At 40.5% G+C, this 24,965-nt stretch overlaps 2 protein-coding genes across 3 annotated transcripts; both read right to left on the bottom strand.

Annotated features, from left to right (window-relative positions):
- Positions 1-446: 446 nt before the first annotated feature.
- Positions 447-1,004, bottom strand: LOC116131766. Its single transcript, XM_031417445.1, has one exon. It carries the CDS (start codon positions 1,002-1,004, stop codon positions 447-449), a length of 558 nt encoding a protein of 185 aa, XP_031273305.1.
- Positions 1,005-16,640: 15,636 nt separating this feature from the next.
- Positions 16,641-21,424, bottom strand: LOC116131773 (putative SWI/SNF-related matrix-associated actin-dependent regulator of chromatin subfamily A member 3-like 1). 2 transcript variants are annotated; one of them, XM_031417450.1, is made up of 4 exons: positions 21,013-21,113; positions 19,784-20,890; positions 18,441-18,732; positions 16,641-17,790 (listed from the first exon to the last, which is right to left on the bottom strand). In XM_031417450.1, exons 1-4 carry the CDS (start codon positions 21,019-21,021, stop codon positions 16,985-16,987), a joined length of 2,214 nt encoding a protein of 737 aa, XP_031273310.1. In that variant the 5' UTR covers positions 21,022-21,113; the 3' UTR covers positions 16,641-16,984. The 2 variants fall into 2 exon arrangements, with proteins under 2 accessions (XP_031273310.1, XP_031273309.1); XM_031417449.1 differs by having other exon boundaries at positions 19,784-21,424.
- Positions 21,425-24,965: the final 3,541 nt, after the last annotated feature.

The raw sequence follows: 24,965 nt of genomic DNA, 5'->3' as shown, positions 1-24,965 counted from the left end.
AGAGCCATCAGCTGATCATACTGCTCCTTTGAGAGTCCAGTTATTGGTTATGCTTCTTTTTCAGTTGTGGCACCAACAACATTGTGAACAGTGGCCTTGCTTTGTTTGAACTTGTTTCCTTATTTCCTTCTTCTGTCCCAATTTGCTGGATAGCCTACAATCTCATAACACCTATCTTTTGTGCATCCAACTTTCTCGCAGTGATCACATCGAAACATGTTTCCTCAGTTTTAAAAAAAAAACCAAGAAATTAAAAAAAAAACCTTTGCACTATAAGCAGCTCCCTCAACTGGTCCCATTTTTGCTACTGCTGCATGTTGCCATTCCTCCATAATAATAAGTGCGTAAGCTTTGTTGAGAGAAGGAAGTGGCTTGGTATTGAGGATCTGAGACCTTGCCACACCATAAGGATCATTCAAGCCCATTAAAAATTGATGGAGTTTTTTTTATTCTCTTTCTTCTAGTTGATCCTTTGCTGCTCCACACGTACAATCTTTTGCTTTTCTATATGTTCCAAGCTCATCCCACAAGCCTCTAAGTTGTGTGAAATAACTTGACACACTCTGGTCTCCTTGTTTTGTCAAGGCTAGCTCTCTTCTCAATTCATGGACACGAGGAGCATTGCCTTGTGAAAACCTTTCTTCCAAGTCTTTCCACAACTCGTGCGCATTATGAAGGTAAGCAACACTGTCATGGAGCTTTGGTATAAGTGAGTTTATTATCCATGAGATCACCATGGAATTGTACTTGTTCCAAACATGAAGCTCCCTTCCTTCATCAGATGTTGGTTTTGTAATGCTTCCATATACGAAGCTAAATTTGTTCTTGGCTCGTAAGGCAGTCGTCATTGCTCGTTTCCATCTCGGATAATTGATGTTGTTCATCAATTGAGACACCAGTACATTTCCAGGATTGTCTGAGGATGTCAAGAAGAATGGCGACATTGGATCTTGGCTTCCAATCATCATTGGACCTGAGTCTTCTGACTCGTTAGTGGTTTCCATTGTAGCAACAACTTGCTATCAGTAGTGTTGATGCTTGATTTTGACACCAACTATTCGCACGTGAGAAATGCTAAGCGGACTTAGAAGTCTCACGCGATATGAGAATATTTAGTTAAATAAAGAGTGAAAGACAATGTTTAAAGTGGTTCGGATGCTCAAAAGAGAATCCTACATCCACTGATATTGTATTAATAAGAGTAAGGTCAGGTCGCATTCAGCGAGCTGAATTATAGTTTAAAGAATACAAGAGAGAGAGAGAGAGAGAGAGAGAGAGAGAGAGAGAGAGAAAGTTATTTTAGAGTGAAATTAGCTAATCCCACAAATGAGAGGGAAAGCCTCTATTTATAGTGGGATAAACCAAGGTAATGATTACTAAATCTGCAAGTGGGTGGGTACCTTGCAAATCCTTCTCTGCGTCCCATTGCTCACCTGCCCGAGTGATTTCCTCGACTCTCGCAGGGATTGGACATGTGGACGATTTCTAACCATCCGCTAACTTGGAACTCACCCACTGTACTGACAGTGGCACGTCGCTTGCGTTATTATGTGACGTGGCCGAGTCTGAATGGTCGCAAAACCTTCCCAAGTTTTGACCACCTCATGCTGACAAGACTCTGCGTCAGCCCAACTTTTTCAGGCATAACAGAAGTCCCCTAGTTTTTAAGGTTTGAGAATCGAACCTTGAGAACTTCCCAATTATGCCTTGATTTGATATGTCCCGAATGACGCCTGGTCGATCCGACCTGGCTACAAGGAGGTTGCGACAAATTTTCCTACGAGCGACCTGATATGGTCTCCTTCTGTAAGGTTGACAACCTGGATCAGACCCTATTCAGTGTCGTATCGATGCACCTCTTATCCTAACCAAGGCCCGCGACCTGGTTATACTTAGCATATTTTTGCTGAAGGTAAGGAATCACATCGCTTCGCAACTGACATGCGACGAAGAGTGTTCTGTTCCCATGACCTCTTCAGATGTTATCCGTTGTGCTTGGCAACTAATCCATAAATGAAATACCCTTTATTCTGACAAACGTGTCCTATGCGCAATAAGTGCCAGTCATGCGCATTAAATGTAAGCCATGCTGAAACGACATTCTTTATCAGGGTATTAAATGCTGATGAGAGCGCATTTAATGTGGAGGAGGGAAACGAGCCGTCGCTCGATTATTTCAACGGAGAAAAGCGATGATTGAACTTCGCAAAGCGTGGCGGTTACTCTTTCTCGTCGATTGATGACACGTGGTTATGATCAACGACGGGAGATGATTTTCGCCCAAATGTCGCTTGGCTTCGGGAAAACCAATCGTCGCCTTCTCCACTATAAAATCCCAGGCTTGCCTTAAGCAATGTCACAACACTCACTCTTTCAGAAAAAGCAAGAAGCTTTCGCGAGATCAGATTTTCCATCCTTCGAGTTGGTGCGCATTTGACGTTCATAGCAGGAAGTTCAATACCCATACCCAAGAGGTAAGGAAGATCCTTCCATTACTTTCCTTTTTCTGTTTTGTAGATAACCATGCGATAATAGTGGGTGTTTGTGGGTGGTCGAACGGAGAATGGGCTTTTTTCTAGGGCATGAATCTTTGGGGGTGGTCCCTAAGGATTCTTAGGTTTTTTCTAGGGTTTAAGGAAGACACTGTGTTTTTCTATTCCTCCACGTCATCGTACGAAACTTTGTACGAAGACTGAGTAATCCCTACATGTCGCTCTTGTTCAGATCGTAGAAGAGATGGACCTTCAGCGACTAGGATAGACGAGGGGATGAGCTCATCGGTGTAGGACGCCCTAGCAGGTCCCTCGCAAGAAATTCTGTCAGTGGCCACAGGAGAGGAAATACAAAAAGTAGTTGACTCATACGCACTTAGTGTAGACGTCTACCAGTACAAGACGCATACAACGTGGAATCCGCTAAAGGGAATGGCTGCAATCTCCGAGAATATCTTCAAATGCGGAGCACTGATTCCCTTCCATCCATTTATAAGGTCGATCCTTGATTACTTCGAGGTCGCACCTTTACTGTTGACGCCTAACGCGTATATAATAGCTGTGGTCATGTATATCGCATGTGACGAGAATGGTCTCGGCGAGTTGACTGCGCTAGAGCTTGCCTGCTCGTATTATTTAAAAAAGAGCAAGGACAAGGACTCTTATTACCTCTCGAAGCAATCTACGATCAAGAGAGGCATATTCAATTACCCTAGCAATGTCAGGGCATATGAGACGAAGTTTTTCTTTTTTAATTATGATGACATTTGCCAATTTAGGGAGCCGAGTAGGTCTTCCCTTCTTTTGCTTGGTGAATTTTTCTTTTCTTTAAATCTTTGCTAACGAACTCTTCCGTTTCTTCATAGTAAACAAGACGACCAGGTTGATGGTTCTCACTGACTTTAACAGAATAACAGCTTTTGGTCTTCTGCCTGATCAGAGTCGCGACGCAAAACTGCTCGTGACGACCGCTAACTTGAGGAAATATGACTTTTTTAATTCCGAAGCGACCTTGGAATCCTTACCGAGTAAGTGTCCGTAGCCTTAACCAATCTTTTTTTTTTTTGCATGTAGCGAATTATTTTGCTAACGATATTTGCATGCAGCGACCATGCCACCCAAAGTGTCCAGGTCGTTGAGAGCTAGAGGGTTCGCCTTTCCTCGGGTCGGTGCGACGGGACTAGCCGTGGCAGGCTCTAGTGGTCCCCCGGTCAGAGGGACGTCGGTGGGGGCGCCAACTCCAAGCGAATAGCCAGTAGATGCTTCCCATTCGGCGACTGTTTTCCCTAAGCAAAAGACTGTGGTCAGAAATCCAAGAAAAAGAAGTAGTTGCAGGTCGAGAAATCAGAGTTCGAGCCGAAGGACTTGGGCATTCAGCCTGGGAGGTCGTAGCCTTACCAAGCCTTTCGCTCGGGAGGGCCTCCCAAGTGCGTGATCTAAATTACACTTGCCCTTGAGGGTTCGCGCAGGGGGCAAGGGGAGACCGCGACTCCTAGGAGGAAAGCAGGAAAGAAGACGGTGGCCGATATGCCACCTGCTGCGGGAGCTGGCACACTTGTGGTGGACTCTATGAGGCAATTCCCAGAGCACTTGCAACTGGTGATGTTCACCCTCCTAGAGTGTTAGCTTGCCAAGGCTTTTGAACAGTTCGTGGCCTCCAACCCTGTGGACCTGATGACCATTGCGTTCCAGCTGCAAAGCCAGGTAAGAGGGTTCGTCCTCATCGAGGACTTTGTTATACTTGTCTTTTCCATGAAATGGAACTTACCCATTTGTTCCCTTTGCTATGCAGTCTTTGCTCGCTATGCACTTGGCCCAGCAGAAGACTCAACTGGGAGCCATTGAGGAGCTCGTCGAGCTGAGAGAAGAGAACGTGCAGCTGAAACGAGACTTAGAGGTTGCACAGACGAAATTGAACCTGTCCACCATTCAGGTAAACTAGTACCTGTCGGAGAGGAATGCTATGCTCCGTACGGTAGACTTCTAGAAGGCCAAGCTGGAGAAGAGGGGAGAAGAGATCAAAGAGCTCCAAAAGACAGTGGCCAAGCTCACCAAGGAGGCTGGCGAGAAAGAGCTGGAGCTACAAACGAACTCCAAGCGGGCCTTGCGAGCAGAAGAAGACAGGGCGAGGTTGTGGGAGACAATCGAGAAGCAGAGATGGGCACTTGAGGCGGAACTGGAATTGTCTCAGGTGCGCGTCACTTCGTTAACCGAAGAGATGAAGCGACAAGAGCTGGAAATTGAGAGGAGAGCCGCTGACTGGTCGATCCAGTCCATTTATGCTCTGCGACCAAAAAATCCGAACATGGACCTCACCGATCTCCCGGATGACTACTAGAGGATCCTCGCTTCCATGGTGCAGGCCGACGAGGAGGAGGAAGGTCAAGGGCCTTATCCGGAAGACGAGCATCCATAAGAGTATGTTCTGGAGGAACTGGCAACTGACCAGATGGTCGGCGACCAACCTGGAGATACCGAGATCGCTTTTTCAGGGCCTGAGAACGTAGGCCAATGATTGTTTCTACTTTTCTTTTCTATAATCGTACCTGTGCTCGCACATTTGTATCTGTATTTAACTATAATAAATAAAGAGATTATTTCTTTAATCATTTGTGAGTACCTATAATTTTTTGTGCCTCATAAACATTACACATGTGGACACAAGGTAGCTTTCTAACTATTTGTGATAGTACTTGTACAAATATTACATTAGAGTTATCTTACTTACAGAGTTGAAAAGAGTAAATCTTTACAAGAAAATTAGAAAACGAGTTCAGAATTACTGATAATAGGGGCGAAGATGTTCAACATTCCAAGCTTGCGGTACTTTGGAACCGTTGAGACTTCTAAGGTGATAAATCCCCGGTCGTATCACCTTAGCGACATGGTATGGGCCTTCCCAATTTGGCCCCAATACTCTCGCACTTGGTTCTCTTATACCCAGAAAGACTTCTTTCAAAACTAGGTCGCCGACATGGAAGTCTCTTCTCCTGACTTTAGAGTTGAAGAATCTTTTCACGCTCTGCTAGTAGGCTGCTATCCTCAATTGAGCCTTGCTACGATGTTCTTCAACTAAATCCAGACTTGTACGCATAAGCACTTCATTGTCTGTTTCATTGAACAGGTCTCGCCGAAGTGAACCAATCCCTACTTCCACTGGGATCATTGCCTCGCAGCCATATGCTAGTGAGAAAGGTGTTTCTAAAGTAGAGGTTCTCGGAGTTGTCCTGTATGCCCCTAAGACCTCTAGAAGGTCGTCGACCAAATTACCCTTGGCAACGCCAAGCTTAGCTTTCAAAGTATGTTTGATGGTCTTGTTGACAGCTTCAACCTGGCCATTTGCTTGCGGTCTTGCGACTGAGGCAAACTTTTTATAGATCCCCAGCTCATCGCAAAACTACTTGAATTCCTCGTTATCGAACTGCTTCCCATTATCAGAGATGAGGGTATGAGGAATTCCGTAGCGGCATACTATGTTTTTGAAGATGAAGTCTTTGAGTTTTTTGGTAGTGATCGCGGCCAAAGGTGCAGCCTCAGCCCACTTGGTGAAGTAATCCATCGCGACCATCGCATACTTGACCCCTCCCTTTCCAACTGGCATTGGTCCAATGAGATCAATTCCCTACATGGAGAATGGTTAGGGACTGGTCATGGTTATCAGCTGGTGGAAAGGAGCTCGTGGTATGTTCTCGAATCATTGGCATTTGTCACAATTTTTTACAAAGTTGAAGGTATCCTCTTGGAGTAGGGGCCAGTAGTACCTTTGACGAACAACTTTGTTAGCGAGGGATCGCGCAGCGGTGTGGTTACCACAGATCCCTTCATGTATCTCCCTCATGATATAGTCTGCTTCCTCATCAGTTACACATCGGAGGAAAAGGGCGCTAAACCCTCGCTTGTACAATTGATCTCCTATAAGTGTGTAATGAGCATCTCTAGTCCGCATGGTTCTTGCCTCGATCTTGTCGTTGGGCAAGGTCCCATCTCGGAGATATTGAATAATTGGGGTTATCCAGGAAATTGATTTTGTCACATTCACGGCTTGTTCGGGCGAGCTGATGCTAGGGATCTCTATGAACCAAACAGGAATATTCTCTGGTGCATCTGAGTCCAATGACGAAGCTATTTTTGCCAAAACATCCGTGATAGAATTACTATCTGTTAGAATCTGCGTGATCGTAAAGTGCTTGAATGACTCGAGCGCGGCCTTAGCTTTCTTTAGATAACTAATCATGTTTTCTTCCTTGGCCTGATATTCCCTTAAGATCTGGTTAACAACCAGTATAGAGTTGCTATGAATACTGATTGCGGTCAACCTCATTTCTTTGGCCAACCGCAGACCAGCGAGCAATGCTTCGTTGTTGGTTGCTTTGAACCCAAACTGAAGAATACTATGGATGTGGGCCATTTTCCTGTTTGAGGATCCATCGACATAGAGGCTCTAGGTGGATAGATTCTGAATGGTTTTCTCGGTGACTTCGCTGGCCTGTTGCTTAGATTCCTTAACCAGTCAGTGTGAGAACTCCGAAATGAAATCGGCAACAGCCTACCCTTTAATGGTTGCTTTCAGTCTGTACTGCAGATCGAACTGACTTAGTTCCATTTCCCACTTGAGCAACTTACCTAAAGCCTCTGGTTTCTAGAGGACTTGCTTGAGCAGATAGTTGGTCTATACATAGATTGTGTGGGCGTGAAAATAAGGTCGCAACTTCTTAGAGGCGATCAGCAGGGCATAAGCTAATCACTCCATTTCTAGATACCATATTGCGGCTTCTAACAGACGTCTGCTCACAAAATATATCGGCCATTGGACCCTGTCTTCTTCCCGAATTAAAGCTGCACTGATTGCATGCTGAGAGACAGACAGATATAGAAGAAGAATTTCCTGAGAGAGAGGCTTGGACAGAAGAGATGGCTTTTTGAGGTGTTCTTTAATGCTTTGGAAAGTTTGTTCACATTCGGGAGTCCATTCGAACTTCTTGTTGGCCTTGAGTACATTAAAAAATAGCAAGCAGAGATCTGTTGCCTTTGATATGAAGCGACTGAGAGCCGCTATTTGCCCATTGAGACTCTGAACCTGTTTTCGGTTGGTCAGACTTCTCATATCAAGGAGAGCTTGGATCTTTTCGGGGTTAATTTTTGTTAGTGTATATTAGTGTATGCCCTAGAAACCATTCATGTTGTCGGTTTCAGAGCATTTTGTCTTGTATCTATATATCATAAATAATAGAAGAAAGAGTTCTTCAATTCATATATGTAAATTGCTTCCTTTATTCAATCATGCATTTAAAATAAAGTATGTATATGAATAGTCCAGATGATTCATTTAATCGGTAAATGAATTATCGAAAAGGGTTCCCTACGGAAGCAATATAATTTGGGCAACTATATTGCATAGTAGACATACTGGATGCTTCTGAAAGATATCATGAGTTGATATAAGTACGGATGACGATGATAGTCATGTCACTGGGGCATTGGTATGGATTAGCGGTTGGTGAACTGTTTTTCGAATGTGACTGAATAATGACAAATCACTTGGAAAAGCATGTAGCCAATGATTTATCGCTTGGTTATATCAGTGCACGATGTAGTTCTTTGGCCTGAGACATTATGGTCGGATCCGATAAGGATGCGTATGGTTCATACGGTGTATAAGTACGAGACTAGTCATGTTTTGTATGATAAAGCCTATTTGGTCATGCGTTGTTCATATACAGAAACGAATGATGGCAAGAAGGGATCCATTGACTTGGAAATATAGGATTATGAGTACCGCTGACTCCATCCAGATTCGAGTTCCTGGTCGAACGTCGATAAATGTCGAAAATCAGAATCTCTGGCCAGAGTCTATTATTAGTCATACAAAAGCAAGTTTGTGATGACAAGTTTCAGACATATTGATCGACGATTCGATAGAAGATCGAGTTTAGGATTTTGACGTTCCATGAGTTCATGTTCGACTAGGATATATCAATGGAGGGACTTTACCTGCATGGTATATATGATCTGAAATGGGTTCAATGAAGTATTTCTTCATCGTGGTTTAGGGACTATGACACATTGCTAGATGTTTACCATAGTCGTTGGGCCTCTGGAAAGGTTTTCGGATTCACCCAGAATCGGCTCACGGCTAATCCACGGTGGACTTACATGGTCACACCAATAGCCTTGAGAAGTTAGAGAAGGATGAGAGAGAGAAATGATTATCCGAAGAGGGCTAGCACCTTCTGAGGGTAATAACGGGATTTCTACGATAATAGTTACATAGAAAATTGTTTGTGACATTTTAAGGGTTAAAATGGTCAAGCAATAATTAATTATATTTAATTATTATATCTTAAAACGTTAAGATAAATGAGATGAACTAAAATAACCTTTTAATAGTCAAAGGGCAAAAGGGTAAACTAATGGGTTGTTGATGTAAACTAGTTTAGTTTACATGGACCCTTGAATAATATTGATTATTCAAAGGGTGACATAATAAATACTTGGGCTCCCTTTTAAAATAAGAGTTTATTGGGGCTTGAAAGTGAAAAACAAATAATTGCAAAATTGCCGAAGTATATATAAATGCAAATGGTTGCATTTTAGATCATTATTCACTTTGTTCACTCAAAAAGCAAACTAAAAGCTCTCTCCCTAGCCACGGCCACTCTCTAACTCTCTTAAGGTGGTGTTAAAGTGTGGAGGTCTCATCATTTTGAGTCTTGTCTTCATCAACCCAAAGCAAAGGAGTAGGTATAATGTTTTTTCCATGCTTTGTTTGAAAATGTTTTTTGAATCCAACTTTTCATGCTTTCATTCTTCATTTCCGCCACTCTTCATGCATGTTGTTCTTTCAATTTTTATTCCCCTCTGGTTAACCATATACCCTAAGAATTTTTCCGAGGATACTCCGAACGAACACTTGAGAGGATTGAACATCATTCTGTACCTCTGGAGTATACCGAACAGCTCAACGAGATGCGCTATGTGATCTGAAGCAACATGCGATTTGACCAGCATGTCATCAACATAGACTTTCATTGATTTTTCGGTTTGCTAAGAAAACATTCGGTTAACCAGTCGTTAGTAAGTCGCCCTAGCGTTCTTTAGGCCGAAGGACATAACCTTATAGCAATACAACCCCCAATCTGTAACAAAGGAGGTATGCTCTTCGTCCGATGCGTACATCAGAATCTGATTATATCCCAAGTAGGCGTCCATAAAACTTAGCAGCTCGTGCTCAGAGGTGGCATCAATGAGCTGGTCGATTCTTGGTAAAGGAAAGCTGTCCTTGGGATAGGCTTTGTTGAGGTCAGTGAAGTCAACGCAGGTCTGTCATTTGCCGTTAGGCTTTTTTACCAAGACTGGGTTGGCAACCCAGCTCGGGTAGAGTGCCTCTCGGATGGATCCGTTTAAGAAGAGATTATCTACCTCAACTTTCAAGGCAGCATATCGCTCGGGATCTATTGCTCTTCTCTTTTGGCGGACCGACCTGACCTCACCATTAATATTTAGGGCATGACATATAATATTCGGGTTGATCCCGACCATGTCAGCATGAGTCCATGTGAATACGTTGGTATTTTCCCTGAGGAAGCTGGTCAGGTCGTTGGCAAGCTGGGGGTTGAGATTACTTCTGATTCTCAACACTTGGCTCGACTCGCTTTGATCGACCGATACCTTAGATAGGTCCTCGACCGACCCACTGCAAGAGTATTCCTGGATGCGAGGATCCATGTTATCCTCAACTAGGCCAGGCTTTGACTCGATCGTGCTGATCGCCATTGCCTGCTCAGGGATGGCGATTGGAGTTCATTTTCCCTTGCACGTCATATGCACTGCCCTTACATAGCAGTCACGAGATGTGCGTTGAGATCCACTTACTTCCCCTATCCCTGTCGGGGTGGGGAACTTCATCTTCAGATGGTAGATTGAAGTGACTGCTTTGAAGCTTCGTAGTAGAAGTCGTCCCAAGATGCCATTGAAAGTGGATGGATAGTCTACTACTAAGAACTCGGTCATTTTGGTCATCTCGTTGGTTTTTCCCAACGTGACCTAGAGCGAGATTGTCCCTTTGGAAATCAAATGATCCCCGGTGAAACCATACAGAGGGATAGAGGTAGGCTTCAGATCTGCCTCGTCCAGTTTTATCTTCTCGAAGGCTCGCTAGAACAAGATGTTCACGGCGCTTCCATTGTCCACCAACATTCTGTGGACCTCGCACCGACCTATTTTAGGCGTGATGACGAGAGCGTCATCGTAGGGATGATGCAATCGCATTGCGTCTTTCTCAGAGAAGGTGATTTCCTCCTCCCTGCGAACCTTGATGGGTCGTGGCGTCATGCTCATTACAGTTATGGGGTCATGACGGGCTGCGCGAGCATACCTTTCTTAGGCACCTAGAGAGTTCCCTGCAAGGTGCCGTCCTCCAAAGATGATCCCTACACAGTAGAGACCTTTGCGACCACGACGCTTTTTTCCCAGTTCCTTTTGATTTTTCTCCTGAACGGGAGCAGAGTCATTGACATATTCTTTGAAGTGTCATTGCTTAATGAGGTCCTCAATTGCTTGCTTGAGAGCTCGACACTCATCGATGTGGTGCCCATTATCCCAATGATAACGGCAGCGACAGTATTTTTTACTGTTTCTGATCGACGTGGGATTCTTCATGGGCTCGGGCTCTCCAAGCAAACCGGCCTCCTCTGATTTATCCAGAATAGCCGATATTGAGGCATTCAGAGGAGTGTATTGACTCTTGTCGCAATCGTGACGAGGAACTAGGGCATAGGATTTCTTGGGCTCGTACTGTTGCTTCTTTCCTTTTTGTTGATCGTCATTAGCCCATCTGCGATCAACCCTCCTGTTCTCCCCCCGGTTGGGAGTACTGCCCGAAGGACCGGGGTCGTGGTGGTTGAGAGCAGCCATAGAGTTTTCAATCCAGAGGTACTTTTCAGTAAGGTTGTAAAAGCGAGTGGGGAAAACATCATCCTTAGATTGTAACTCCTTCCACAAGTTTGTCTGCGGGCGAGCTCCCGCGATAATGAGAGTCCGAACGGACTCTTCGAAATTATGAGCCACTTTGTGGAACCTGTCTATATAAGATTGGAGGGATTCGTCCCTCTCTTGCCGTATGTTGCTCAGGTAGCTAGCGGCATTGAAAACTTCCTGTTCGCCTAGAAGTGCCTCAGAAATGTCGAGGTCATTTGAGGCCACGAGCTGACTGATTCTACTGGGAGCGACCTAAACCATCACTTGGCATGGGCGGTAAAGGTTACTGCCAGGCAACGACATTTTTCTAAGTCAGAGACTTGGTGGAGTTCTATGAGGTTATTGAACTCGTACAAATGATCATGCAGATCGAAATTCCCATCGAATGCTCGCATGTCGGGCATTTTGAATCTTGATAGGAGAGGGGCAACTAATACTGCTGGAGAAAAGGGAGACACCTCTGCGATATGCCCTTGCTCATTTTGTTGAGCCTTAAGCTGATCCAGAGCTCGTTATAGCTCCTCAATCCGAGGTAGTGGAGCTATCTGGGGATCACTTTCCTCAACTTGGGTTCGACCCTCATGGTTGCAGTTGAGGAGAGACCGTAAATCGGACTCCTCCTTACCTCGGCCGGGAGCTCCGGCCAATCTTGACACACGCTTGCTGGAACCGTGTGATGGCATTGAGTGGTTTGAGAAATCTTCCCGACCTCTGCGGTGATACGAACCGACCCGCGGACGGTGGGAATCCCTTGCACGATGACTATCGAAGTTGTCACTTTGGTGATAATGGGAATCTCCCCGCCTTGCACTTTTGTGGGAGTGCCCGTATGATGTGGCGTAGGACGGCTCATGCTGCGACATGTCATCGAGTCGCAACGCCACGGGTATTCTACCCGGGGTGCGATTGGTGTTCGCTAGTCCCTCGGAGCCTTTGGGTCCGCTGGGCGCCACTTGCTTTCCCTTTCTCTGTCTCTGACATGCTGCAGTGCGCGCGGCATGGGCTTTCGCCCTCTTCCGCGCTTTCACGCGACCTGCAGGCATCTTTGGCGGTGGCACCGCCTCATTGGATTTAGGTGGCATAACCTGATCCAATCAGTCTAGCCTTTGGCTGACTATTTGGAGAGTATTATTGAACCTCTCCAAGTAACTCATGACGGCCGGATCAAGCAGCGAGCTTGAAGGGATATCCGTCATGATATTCTGCTGGACTAGCGACACTTTGGGGGGAAGTGTCCTCTTGTACCTAGGGATCTCTTCATTGCCATAGTTGGTTCGCTCAGATTCGAAACCGCGAGCCATTTGCTGTGATGGGACCGATTAGTCAGTGATTTTTCTGATGAAGAGCAAGTACTAAATCAGGACCTTCTTGTAGCGCCAAACTATTGATGCTTGATTTTGACACCAACTATTCGCACGTGAGAAATGCTAAGCGGACTTAGAAGTCACATGCAATATGAGAATATTTAGTTAAATAAAGAGTGAAAGCAATGTTTAAAGTGGTTCGGATGCACAAAAGCGAATCCTACATCCATTGATATTGTATTAATGTGAGTAAGGTCAGGTCGCATTCAATGAGCTGAATTATAGTTTAAAGAATACAAGAGAGAGAGAGAGAGAGAGAGAGAGAGAGAGAGAGAGAGAGAGAGAGTAAGCTATTCTAGAGTGAAATTAGCTAATCCCACAAATGAGAGGGAAGACCTCTATTTATAGTGGAATAAACCAAGGTAATGATTACTAAATCTGCAAGTGGGTGGGTACCGTGCAAATCCTTCTTTGTGTCTCATTGTTCACCTGACCGAGTGATTTCCTCGACTGTCGCAGGGATTGGACACGTGGACGATTTCCAACAATCCGCTAACCTGACACTCACCCACTGTACTGACAGCGGCATGCCACTTGGGTCATTATGCGACGTGACCGCGGCTGAACGGTCGCAAAACCTTCCCAAGTTCTGATCACCCCATGCTGACAAGACTCCGCGTCAATCCTACTTTTTCAAGCATAACAAGTAGGATTGTAAAAACTTATTTGCTGCAAAACTGAATCAGGATGCAAAAAAAAACTTAACAGAAAAACTCTAAAACATAGCTCAGATAACATGTAAAGAAACAAGAATAAAAGAAATTCCTCCTTTTCTGTATATTACTATTCATGAAAATAACCATTACAATATATACTGGTTTTTCTGATATCTATTCACATAAAATCAATAACTTATTTTAAAAATTTAAGATAAAACTGAAATCCTGGGCAATCAGTTTTGACCCATTCACAACAAAATCGTAATCTTGATATGGAATCTTCAAGAGGTACATTATAGGCATGCGTGGTTAATGATTTTCAAACTCACAAATCGCTGGTATTTCCCATAACAGAAAACTAAACATGGAGACGATTACCATACTCCTTCTACTGGTGCAATTTCGGCATACTTGCAAAGTTTTCCTGCGGATAGTAAAGCTTCTTATCCAATGAAATGAAATAATGAACCATCCCCCAGCTTTTACAACATAGCGGATGTGTTTTTATAGGTTGGCGAAGAAACCATTTTCACGATTAATTCTAAAAAGAATTACTATGAAACCAACGTATTGAACTTCCTATTAAACAAATAGCAAACTAAATACAGATAGAATTCCAACCTGTAGAATCTCAATAGACATATCCATCAATCGAAGCTTCCTTAATGACTCCAATAATACTGTTCCAGACTGCAACACCAAGACAAATCAAAGAACAACACAACATGAAAAACAAATGCAATAAACTTCAAACATCTCAAATTTGATTGGTTCCTTACGGTCTGTGTGCTGTTTGCTTTTGCAGCAGTCTAAGGAACTTTTTCTTCTCCTTTTGATTGCTTAGATGCTGGGCTCGAGGGATGGTTTCCATTCCTTGCTGCTCCTTTTTCAGTTTAGCGGTTCTTGGGCGTGTCCAAGGGTTGGCTGTAGCTTGTAATTCATTTATTCTTTAATACAATTACAGTGTTTACCAAAAGAAAAAAAAAAAAAACCTCTAAAACTTGTCATGCAAGCATATAATTACTCTATCTCACTGACCCTAAAACAAAATTAATTAATTAATCCCAGAGCAACAATTGAGACAAACCTCATCTCGAGTATTCAGATCTCCTTGATCCTCAAAACCTTATTGATAATCTCATTTTCCACATCAATCTCTGCTGATAATGCCCAAGCTTCGCTGTAGCTGAATTTACTAATCTGGTTCTTTGATCATCATTTCTAATGCTGCCAAACTTACATTTCTTGTCATCAGAAAATTCTAGATCTTCGTCATTGCCATTTAACGGCCTAGTTCTAGCACATTGATTTCATATTCTTTCTTTTCATGTTGCTTTAGCGGATCATTCTGATAATGGCCACAAGATCGAGTCAAACAACATGAATAAAGTGTCTCAGAAATTTCACCCCTTCGGTTCTTGAACTCATCAGGGTAACTTTGGCTGCAACTTTGGTTGCCTGCTCTATAACCTCAAATATAGTTGCATTTGAACCATCAAAGAAGGTTCTCCACTCATCAAGCCTATCAAGTTTCATGTTAACAAACTATTGATTTTTATCTTGGTACAAAAGTTCAAGAATAGTTGGGATTTTATACATACAAACAAAAAGAAAATGATTCCACTATATTGATTTTCAACAATCATCAAAGACAGGTTATGGGATTAAATTAAACTTGAGCATGACGACTTAACTGAGACAACAAACAAAAAAACCATGGCCATAAAAGTGCAATTTCAACAGTCAATATAAGAAGTAAAGAAGATAATTACTTCTAAAAAGATTAAAAAAAAAAAAAAGAAGTGCATTGATTTGGCTTCGGTTGAGGAAAGATATACAGATAGTTCCATACAAAATAATTAGTGAAGAGAAAGTACTGTACGTGAATCTGTTTTGGTATAATAATAATACTGTTTAATTTTCCTTTTTTTGGCATTAATATGCTTTGCTCTATTGATCTTGATTTGATCTTCAATATAGTTTTATAGTTTTGACACAACTCAACCACCGTGTTTTATAATTTATATGGAAAGTGAATTCTACTTGGTAAGATGTGCCGGATTTTTATAAGTTGGAAACACATTAATCCCCTCTGGACAATGGCATCTGCAATAATTTTTTATCTTAATTACTTGGTCTGACTCATTACCAATATTATCAGAAATTAATCATTTATAACTACGATTTTTTAAAGAAAGTCCCAAATCATGCTGAGATAAACTTGGCCAAAATGGCAAAACTAAAGCGCTATTAATTCAAGAGCACTACAACACATCTTTTTCCCCACAATTTGCATCTCAAGATATATGGATCAATAAATCTACATGTGTAAGTTATGATACAAAGCTAATTAGAATACAAATTTGAGAATAAATATTCACAAATTCAGTGAAGACTACCTAGTTAATTAAATCATAATAACATACCATTCGTGTAAAACTCTAATTTCCATAGTTCTCATATATCCAAACCAAGAAAACTAACTCTTCACAATAATTTCCTACATAGACATGCAAGATTTATTAGTGGCAGAACCAAGAAAATATATTTTGGGGTTCAAGTGTAATGTTTAACTAATGACAGGTTGTTTAAGAAATTGCATTTAACAGCGTCAAAACGTTAAGTTTCACGAATTATTAGAAATTTAGGGGATGAAATTACTATTATTTATTATAATAATAATAAAAAAAAAATTGTATCAGACCGTGACCACTAGAAGCTCTTTGTACGTTTAGGTCTGTCACTGAGATGAAAATGTGGACTCACTCATCCATTTTACGTAACATTATGATATGTTGGAACTTGGAATTCAGAGTTAATTTCATCAGGTCCTCTCACTGAATAAACCATTTAGTTTTGGTATCATATTTGGATTCAGTTGCCATTTTAAGGGCAACAGGGAGCCAATTTTTATTTATTCCCTAGTCATGGTACAATATTTATGTATCGTATACTGTATTAATACATCAATATTATTATGTTAGGGTAAGTTTTTAATCTATCGAGGAAATAAATATTTAATTTTAGAATTATTTTATTTTCGTGTATGTTACCAAGGGTAAAAATACAATGCATTTCTTTAAGCAAGAGTCAATGGAAGTGAAACAGCTAGGAAGTAAAGGCACGATGGTCATAATTTTCCGAGACATGAGGGTCACAGGTATCTTTCATGAGACCTCAAAACGCCCAATTTCCTCACACTAACATCTGATTGATAAGTTCTAAGAATTGCCTGTAAAACCCAATAAATCCTGCAAAATATTTGTTCCATTCCCCATCTTAGCTGTTACAAAAATTGTGGATATAAACCCTTCTCTTTACAACCACAAGTTGGTTGAAATTGTTGTCAAGTCTCAGAAAACCTTAACCAGATATACTATGCACTATACCACATATTGGATGTGCTGTTATGTACAGCCAAAAGAGAAAGAAAGTTCCATGGATATCGCAACTGTAACATGAAGCATCACATGCATACAATGGCATGACTGACTTACAGCGACATGAGAATGCGTAGATCATCTACGCTGACCTCCTTTTGGTCCTTTCTCTTTCTTCTAAAAGCTTCCCTTGCCAGTTTCTTCTTCCTTTCCTGCAACTCTAGTATCCTCTCTTCAATACTGTTTCGAGCAATCAGCCTCACAATCTTCACGTCTTCCTTTTGACCAATACGGTGTACCCTGTCCATAGCCTGTTCCTCAACTGCTGGGTTCCACCATGGCTCCAACAAGAAGACTCGAGAAGCAGCTGCAAGGTTGATACCCGCACCTGAAGCCTTAAGACTCGCCAGCAAAACAGTTGGTCCACCTGTTTCTGGAACTCTAAACTCTTCGATTACTTCAGCTCTCCTTCTTGCATTCATTGAACCATCTAGGCGTAGGAACTTGAAACCAGCTGCTTTTAATGGCTCTTCAAGCAATATCAACATTTTACGGAATTGTGAAAATACAACCGACTTTATAGAAGGGTTTTGGTTCCTTAGTGCAAGGAGTAGCTTTAATAGAGTGGACACTTTTGAAGAGGTGGAATTTCTAGAAGAAGAGTTATCAGTATTGTCAGTGTCAGATGATTCTGGGGGTGAAGAGAACAGGTCAGATTGTGATAAAGGATGGCGACAAAGGGGGCAGCAGGGTTTTGTGCGCTGTATGGTTTTTAGGATGCAGGATCGGCAAAAGATGTGAGCACAACATGTAATTACAATGTCAGCAGGAGGAGAGATGCAAATTGGACAGTCAAAATCTTCACCATCTTGTACCACTGCAACCAGCTTTTTCAGCAAGTCTGGGTTATTGGATACATCTGCTTGAAATCAAATTCAGGTTGTAAGTACACAGTCATATGCCCTGCAGAATATGGTACCAAAGATAATTTGCAAAGCTGAAACACAATGACAACTTTTCCAGTAAAAACCACAAGGAGTCTAAACCATTACAAAAGAAATAATGCCGGTAGATAATCTACTACAACCATTTGATTGGCAGACTACGCAAAATTTGCTGCCTACATTGACCAATAAATGCTTTTGTCAATGTGCTTCATCTAAGCCTGTATTAGCACAAGCTTACTCTTAAAGTTCGAAGATGGCACTGCTGCAGTATGCTGCCATCGCCTCTTAATGGGAACCAAGGTATATATACGAAACAAAATATATCAATATACCAACAAAATTTTGACCTATAAACAAAAAACAAAAAAAGACGGCTAAAACAATCTCAAGCAATTCAAAACAATAAAAAAAAAAGGGCTAAAGTATAGAATAGGATAAATTGCTCATATTTAGACAGAAACTAGATGAAACCTCAATAGACCTGACTAAATTAAGTTTTTAAATGGCAAATTAAAAGTTGCAGAAAGAGACTGTCTTCCGGGTAAAAATTGATGAACTGAAAGGTGAGCTATGCAAACCATTAAAGATAAAAGGGCATTAAGCTTGAATAATTCTCTAATACCTTCAATGTTGTTGGAAGGAAGTATTGATCTCAGATCTGATGGGCACAAAGCCAAGTTTGTACAGATCTGACGAAGTCGTAAAACTATACTAAGAACAGTTGAATAGTTGCGCATTAGACTACCATCACTTATATACTCCTGGACAACACCCTTGGCCATTCTTTCCATCTCATCATACAATTCACGTTCTTCCCCAGAAAGTTCAACATAACACGTTTCTACAGTTTTTGGTGGCAATCCAATCAAACCCTTGTCTTTTGTTCTCCTTAAAGAAATGGTTGACATTAGAACCTGAAAGAATAATACGTTGCATTTATAAAACAAGGGAAAATAAACAACAAAGGCTAAGAAGTTACATGCTAAACTGTAAAATTCAATCAGTTGGTAGAAAAAGGGCAGTAATAAAGAAAAAGAAAATTAAATGTGATAACCGCCTGAAATTAATTACTAAAATGTACTAAACTGTAATCAAACCTCCAAAAATGTTTAAATATGACGGTTGAAAGGAAAGATTCAATGAGATAATACAGAAACCATGAAAACAAAGACATGGCTGTAATTATAATCCATCGCTGTAATTATAATCCATCGAGAGAGAGTGCAAAAAAAGTTTCTCCAGACCATAGCCTTTAGGATGGTAAAAGAAAAATTCTCTATACCACCTCAGATAATAGTTAGATGGCAAAGGATGGGGGAAGAATTGCATAGCTTCTAAACAGAATATATTTTACAAACTTCAGAATATACACAATTTATTTTATCTAACAAGGGAACAATAGGTGTTTTATCTAGTACTCACATATAATCATCTCCATTTTATCTATTTAGCATCTTAGAGGAAAAAGGGTACGCATACACAGTGCAATTTGTTGTGAGGTGAAACAGATGACGAATTCAAATATCACTCTATAGATTGTATGTATGTTTGTTCACAACTGGAGGAGGTGGGGTTTGAGTATTAGAAAACTAACTAGTTTAAATATGGCTTTTATGGCAAAGTGGTTATATTATTATGAGGAAGACAGAATAGTTTATGGTAACAGATAGTGGTTTAGAAGCATGGGGAGGAGAGGCATAACTGGGTTTGGAGAAAGCTAGGTATTAGGAGAGTAGCTTGTGGAAGACCGTTATAGGAGGTTCATAGACAACACAATCATCTGTAATCAAATTGTCAATAAACAATGCAGAAGGGGAAATTATCATCAAAATAGAAAACAGCTCAGCTTGATGGAACACAAACCAAGTATACAAAAGTTCAAAACTCGTAGAATGCATGATTCACAAACCAAAGGAATCAATTTGTAACATACACAGAAGAAACAATGAATGATGGAAACATTACCTGCAGACGTGAGAGCCCCTCCTTACTACCCTGTGTGAGAGGACGTTGTACTAATCTTTGCCAATAGCTCTTAATAGTAAATGGCTCAAACCGCAAAAAAGCCATTAATGAGAACAAATCAGATGAGCCATTCTGGATAGGTGTACCAGTAACGGCCCACCTCCTCTTAGCATTCAAATTAGTGACTGCCTGGCTTTGTTGAGCATTTGCATTCTTAATCAAGTGAGCCTCATCCAAAATAACTCGCCACCACTCAATCTTCTTCACAGGGGAATCCAACCAAGAATCTTCAGTAGCCAGAGTACTATAAGTTGTCAACACTACATCATACTTCTTTAGCTCCTCAATGTCTTTAGTTCTATCCCCATAGTACATATAAGTCTTCAGCTTCCCAGGGATAGTGTGCTCTTCTAGCTGTGTTATCCAGGTCGAAAACACCGAAGGAGGGCACACAACTAATGTCATCTTTTTACCTGAAACTCTAGAAGACTTATCAAAAAAACTCACAGACTTTCCTTTAGCATCACCATCAATAGAGTTATTCTCCATTTTACACTTTTTTCCCCTTCCAGTACCCTTTTTCCTCACTCCACCCCTCTTACGTTTCTTAGCACTTGAAGCACATAGCTCCTCACCTTCCTCACCAATTTCCTCAACTTCAGTTACATCTAAACTATTAGCATCTCCTGAACAACTAACACCACCAGTACATTTATCAAAAGCAATCAAAGAAAGCAAAGTGAGAGTCTTACCCAACCCCATATCATCGGCAAGAATACCACCGCGTAAAGGCTCAGGCCGAATATCAGTGCAATAATTAGTCAACACATTTAAAAATCTTCCATCTTTCTCTTCCCAAAAAGGCGGTAAGTCCTCAGAATTCTCCCTATGAACCATCCACCCCAACCCCTCCTTCTGGTGCAGAAAAAGCTCAGACTTTATAACCTCCTTTGGCGGATCCATAGCCACCATTTTGGCCTTCTTCTTCACATTCTTATCAACCAACTTGAATATCTCATCCACACTCCTTATAACCTTCACTTCCATCTTCTCCTTCACCACCACCGCCTCCGACAACCCGAAAGACACATCATTATCACAAATTAACTGCAACCCACCTCGAGAAATCTCATCCTTAACAACATCAAACATCTCCAATCTAGTAAAAATATGAACTTGACAAGGAATTTTATACCTACTACCACCACCACGAGAATTAGGAACAATACCTTCAACATGAATCATTCGAGCATCAATCAGCGGAGATAGAACAGAAGCCACAGAGCGTTCAATGTGACCCACTTGAAGGGTTCTCGTATTGAGGACTTTGATAGCGTTTGAGTCATAAGGGTTCAAGGGTTGGCGAACCAGACCCACCATTTCGCGGCCGCTGATAGTGCCAGAGTAGTGCTGGAGGCCGACAATGTTGGCGATAACGAAGCCGAGCATATAAGAGTCGTTGGAGGATTGGGAGAGTTGGTCGGGGTCGGGGTCTTGGTCGTGGTCTTGCCATTGGTCGAGAGTCATGAAGAGGGCAATCGGGTCTTGATCTTGGAGGTCTTGTTTAAGTTCCATGAAGTGGTGGGGTTTTGGCTGTGAGCGAGCGAGCGTCTGTTTATATAAAGTGGATTTAGCGTTGGATGTTAACGAAGAGACAGAGAGGAGTGAGACGGCTTGAGTTTTGAGTTGAGTTTGAATGGAACGAGAAAGGCGGGTTTGGATAGAGAAAATCGTTTCCCATACCTACACACAGGCCCTCATTACATTTGGGCTCCAACCAGGCCACCTTGGGTTAGGCCTGTCCTGGGGTTGATTTCTATATGGTTAGTCTGGGTTTTATTTTTATTAATTAATTAATATAAGCTTAAAATATATTATTTTTATTATCTACTGTTATATGATAACCTTTTTAACTGATGCTGTCTTTATTCATATCCATCACTCAATTAGGGTTTATTTCATATTCCTTGTGACATTGTTTTATATTAACATATTTAGTGTTCTCGGAACTTCTTAAAAACCTTTATGTAATTATTTAAAACCCTCTTAAAATTATTAAAAATTCTCCTATTTGAGGAGGGTTTTCAATTGTTATGCCTAGAAAATCAGGGTTGACGTTAGCCTATTTCAACAAGCACCAATCGGAGTTTATGAAGACTTTGCACCATCTAAGAGCTGCCACGTTGCTCCATGACAGAAAGAATATGATTGTCACCAACTTAATAGATTCAAGTTTCGTCTATAAGTAACTGAGGACTACACACTTACCTAAGCCCCTGATAATTTGAAGATATTTCTTAAGTTATTTGCCAATAGGAGGCAAGAAAAGACTTGCACAATACTTAATCACTTGCAGATTTATAATGATTACCTTGAATTCCTCTACTATAAATAGAGGACCCCCCCTCACATTTTCAAGATTTTGAGACTGAACCTTCATTCTGATTGTAATTTTTATTTTCAGAGCAAAGTTAACCTACGAGAAAGAGACGGACTTGATATTCTCTTTGAATACTCAATTATTATACATCTATTTGCTGTTCGCTATACGCGATCTCTTGTAATCTCTCATATATAAAAGAAACAGTGGACGTATGATTTACTTTAAGCATCTAAACCACTTTAAAAATCATATCTCTCATTTATTATTCAGTCTTTGTATCTAATTATATTTCTAAGAACGCCTTAACACTTTGCATGTGCGAGTCGTTGGTATCAAAACCACGTATCAACATCGATAGTTTCAAAAAATAAGCGTGCTAATATTAAACAATCCCATAAGAGGTGTATGAAAAAACCCCTTATCGGACGTTTTCAATAATTTCTGAAAACCCTAGGGGTGCGTTTGGATCAGGGTCATATAAGAAAATAGGAGTAATCTTCGTTTATTTTGTAATATTCCGTTGTTTGGTTTACAAGTAATAAAATAGTACATGTATCTTTTATTACAAATAGTGTTTATTGTTAGTAATGTATGGGGTAATACGATCCCCTCCCCCTAAGGTGTTATTAAAAGATTACTAGGAAATCTGATTTTTATACCTATTTTGCCTTTAATTAAATATCATTTCGGACACAATTGCCCTAAAATGTCTATCAACTAACCAACCTAGCCCCCATACATTTGAGAATTTAGCTAAAACACCCCAGTCATAAAAAAGTTTAAAAGTTAACAAAATATCCCTAGCCACCCAAGACCACTACTAGCGTTATTTGTCGTAATGGCGTGCGACCAATGAGATTTGCCCGGTCGTGGCTAGTCAGGTCGTTTTCTATGGTCGTTTCACGACCATATCTTTGGCTGTGAAACGGCCATGGATCTGTGATCCATGATCAGAAATGACTTTGTCAGCTCATGGTCGGCCATATACGACCAGTCGTGCGTCATTCTATCGACTGTCGGCGGTGGTGGCTGGCTACTAACAGTGACTTGGGGTGGGTGGGGGTGATTTTGTTATGAATTAAAGTTTTATATTGCTGGGGTGTTTTAGCAGAATTTCAAATGTAAGGGGTTAAAAAATTGAAAAATAATATTATATTAATATTTAAAAGGAGGACAATAACTTACATAACATACTCACCCATTTATTCTCCCAACCAAACATATAAATATAACATATTAACCAATTTATTCAAACCAACCAAACGCAATTTCCTAAACATTCTCAGTAATTTTTAATATGATCTATTTTTCCATTAATATAATATCTATTTATAATAAAATATTATATGATCCAAACGAAGCATAATGTATTAAAATTGAACAATCCCGCAAACCCCTCCTCAGTGTAAAAATTTTGTAACCCTTCAACCGGTTCATTTCCGTACTCATTCTCCTATTTTCATTTTATCAACTTGTAATTTGTGCAAATGTCGTTAGTTTACAAATTTCATTTTTTAAATTGAAAAATTATAAAACAGAGCGAATGGTTGCACGCTTATTTTGAAAGAAAATAGAAATTCATAAACGTGTTTTTATGTTCTGAATACTCATAATTTAAATTAATCTTATTTTCAATACTTTTATAAAGTAGAAAACACCACCATAGAGCACAGACGAGAACATCTTAAAAACTCGAGTATAATCAACTAAAAGATATATAAGTCCAAATAAGTAGATTTGGTATAAGGTTTTTCAACTTGAAAAACTCAAGAGTATTATCAAAATATATATAATTATTGAAACTATAATGATAACAATTTGGAAGACACATTAGTGAAAGTTGAGTTATTGATAACAATTTAAATTGGTTTGTCATAAATAAGTATATATATGCTTAATATAAAACCACAAAAAATTGTACTAAAGTTTCATTAAATTTTATAAATAAACAGTTATCATATTGGCAAAAAAATGAGATATTTAAATGAATAGTAACATAATTTTTACCTAATATGTTAGTCCCGCACCATAAATTGAAATATCGTAGTTTGCAGAACTAGTAACATGGCAAATATGCTTTCTAGAGAAACAGTTATCGCCCACCCTTGTAAAGATCTTTATGGGTTGTGTTAATGCATGATATCAACTAATTGCTATGTTTGAACTAAGAGTATATGTCCCCATGCACAAAGAGGTTGTAGCCTCCATATTGTTTGAAATAAAAGGCACACTGCTAAGCCCTAAACCCTAAATTCTAAATCTCGAGTTTTATTTTGAAGATTGTAATCTTAACATGAAACATATAACCCAATATTGTAATCTTAACATGAAACATATAACCCAATAAATAGTTGTATGATTCATAAGCTGGGATTCTTTGGTGAAGCAACTCAGGGTCCATAAGTTGGCAGTCCATTCTTCTAGCTTTGTGCTACACTCACTAGAATGGCATCTTTGAGGCACCACAGATAAAAATTGCCATTCCTTCAATTTACATGTTTGTTATTTTGCAATCATATATATATATATATATATATATATATAATAGGTTTAACAAATGCTGGATACCAAAGAAAATACCACTCAAAAAGGGTCAAGCAGAGAGCAATAGTTTTGACTACAGGATTAACTGCATAACTCAGCCCAACATATCAGAACAGCTAAATCACAATCAGACCATCATTCTTGGAGAAATCTCTATCATCGAAATTATGATTTAGAGAAGGCAATCTGAAAATTTTATATTTCTCAATGTTTATCCTTGTGTACGAGATGAGACTAAAACATGGAAAGAAATGA

The sequence above is a fragment of the Pistacia vera genome, unplaced genomic scaffold (assembly GCF_008641045.1).
Source record: "Pistacia vera cultivar Batoury unplaced genomic scaffold, PisVer_v2 Contig241, whole genome shotgun sequence".
Taxonomy (NCBI): domain Eukaryota; kingdom Viridiplantae; phylum Streptophyta; class Magnoliopsida; order Sapindales; family Anacardiaceae; genus Pistacia; species Pistacia vera.
The sequence above is the reverse complement of the archived record's forward strand: the minus strand, read 5'-3'. Positions and strand labels throughout refer to the sequence as shown.

Excerpts from the sequence above, each read along its gene's own strand:
- LOC116131766 (XM_031417445.1), bottom strand. The coding sequence starts at position 1,004 with ATGGAAACCACTAACGAGTCAGAAGACTCAGGTCCAATGATGATTGGA.
- LOC116131773 (XM_031417449.1), bottom strand. The coding sequence starts at position 21,358 with ATGGAACTTAAACAAGACCTCCAAGATCAAGACCCGATTGCCCTCTTC. Across the intron at positions 18,733-19,783 it reads AGGGGCTCTCACGTCTGCAG|GTTCTAATGTCAACCATTTC; the intron begins GTAATGTTTCCA and ends TTATTCTTTCAG. Across the intron at positions 17,791-18,440 it reads TCCTTCCAACAACATTGAAG|ATGTATCCAATAACCCAGAC; the intron begins GTATTAGAGAAT and ends GATTTCAAGCAG.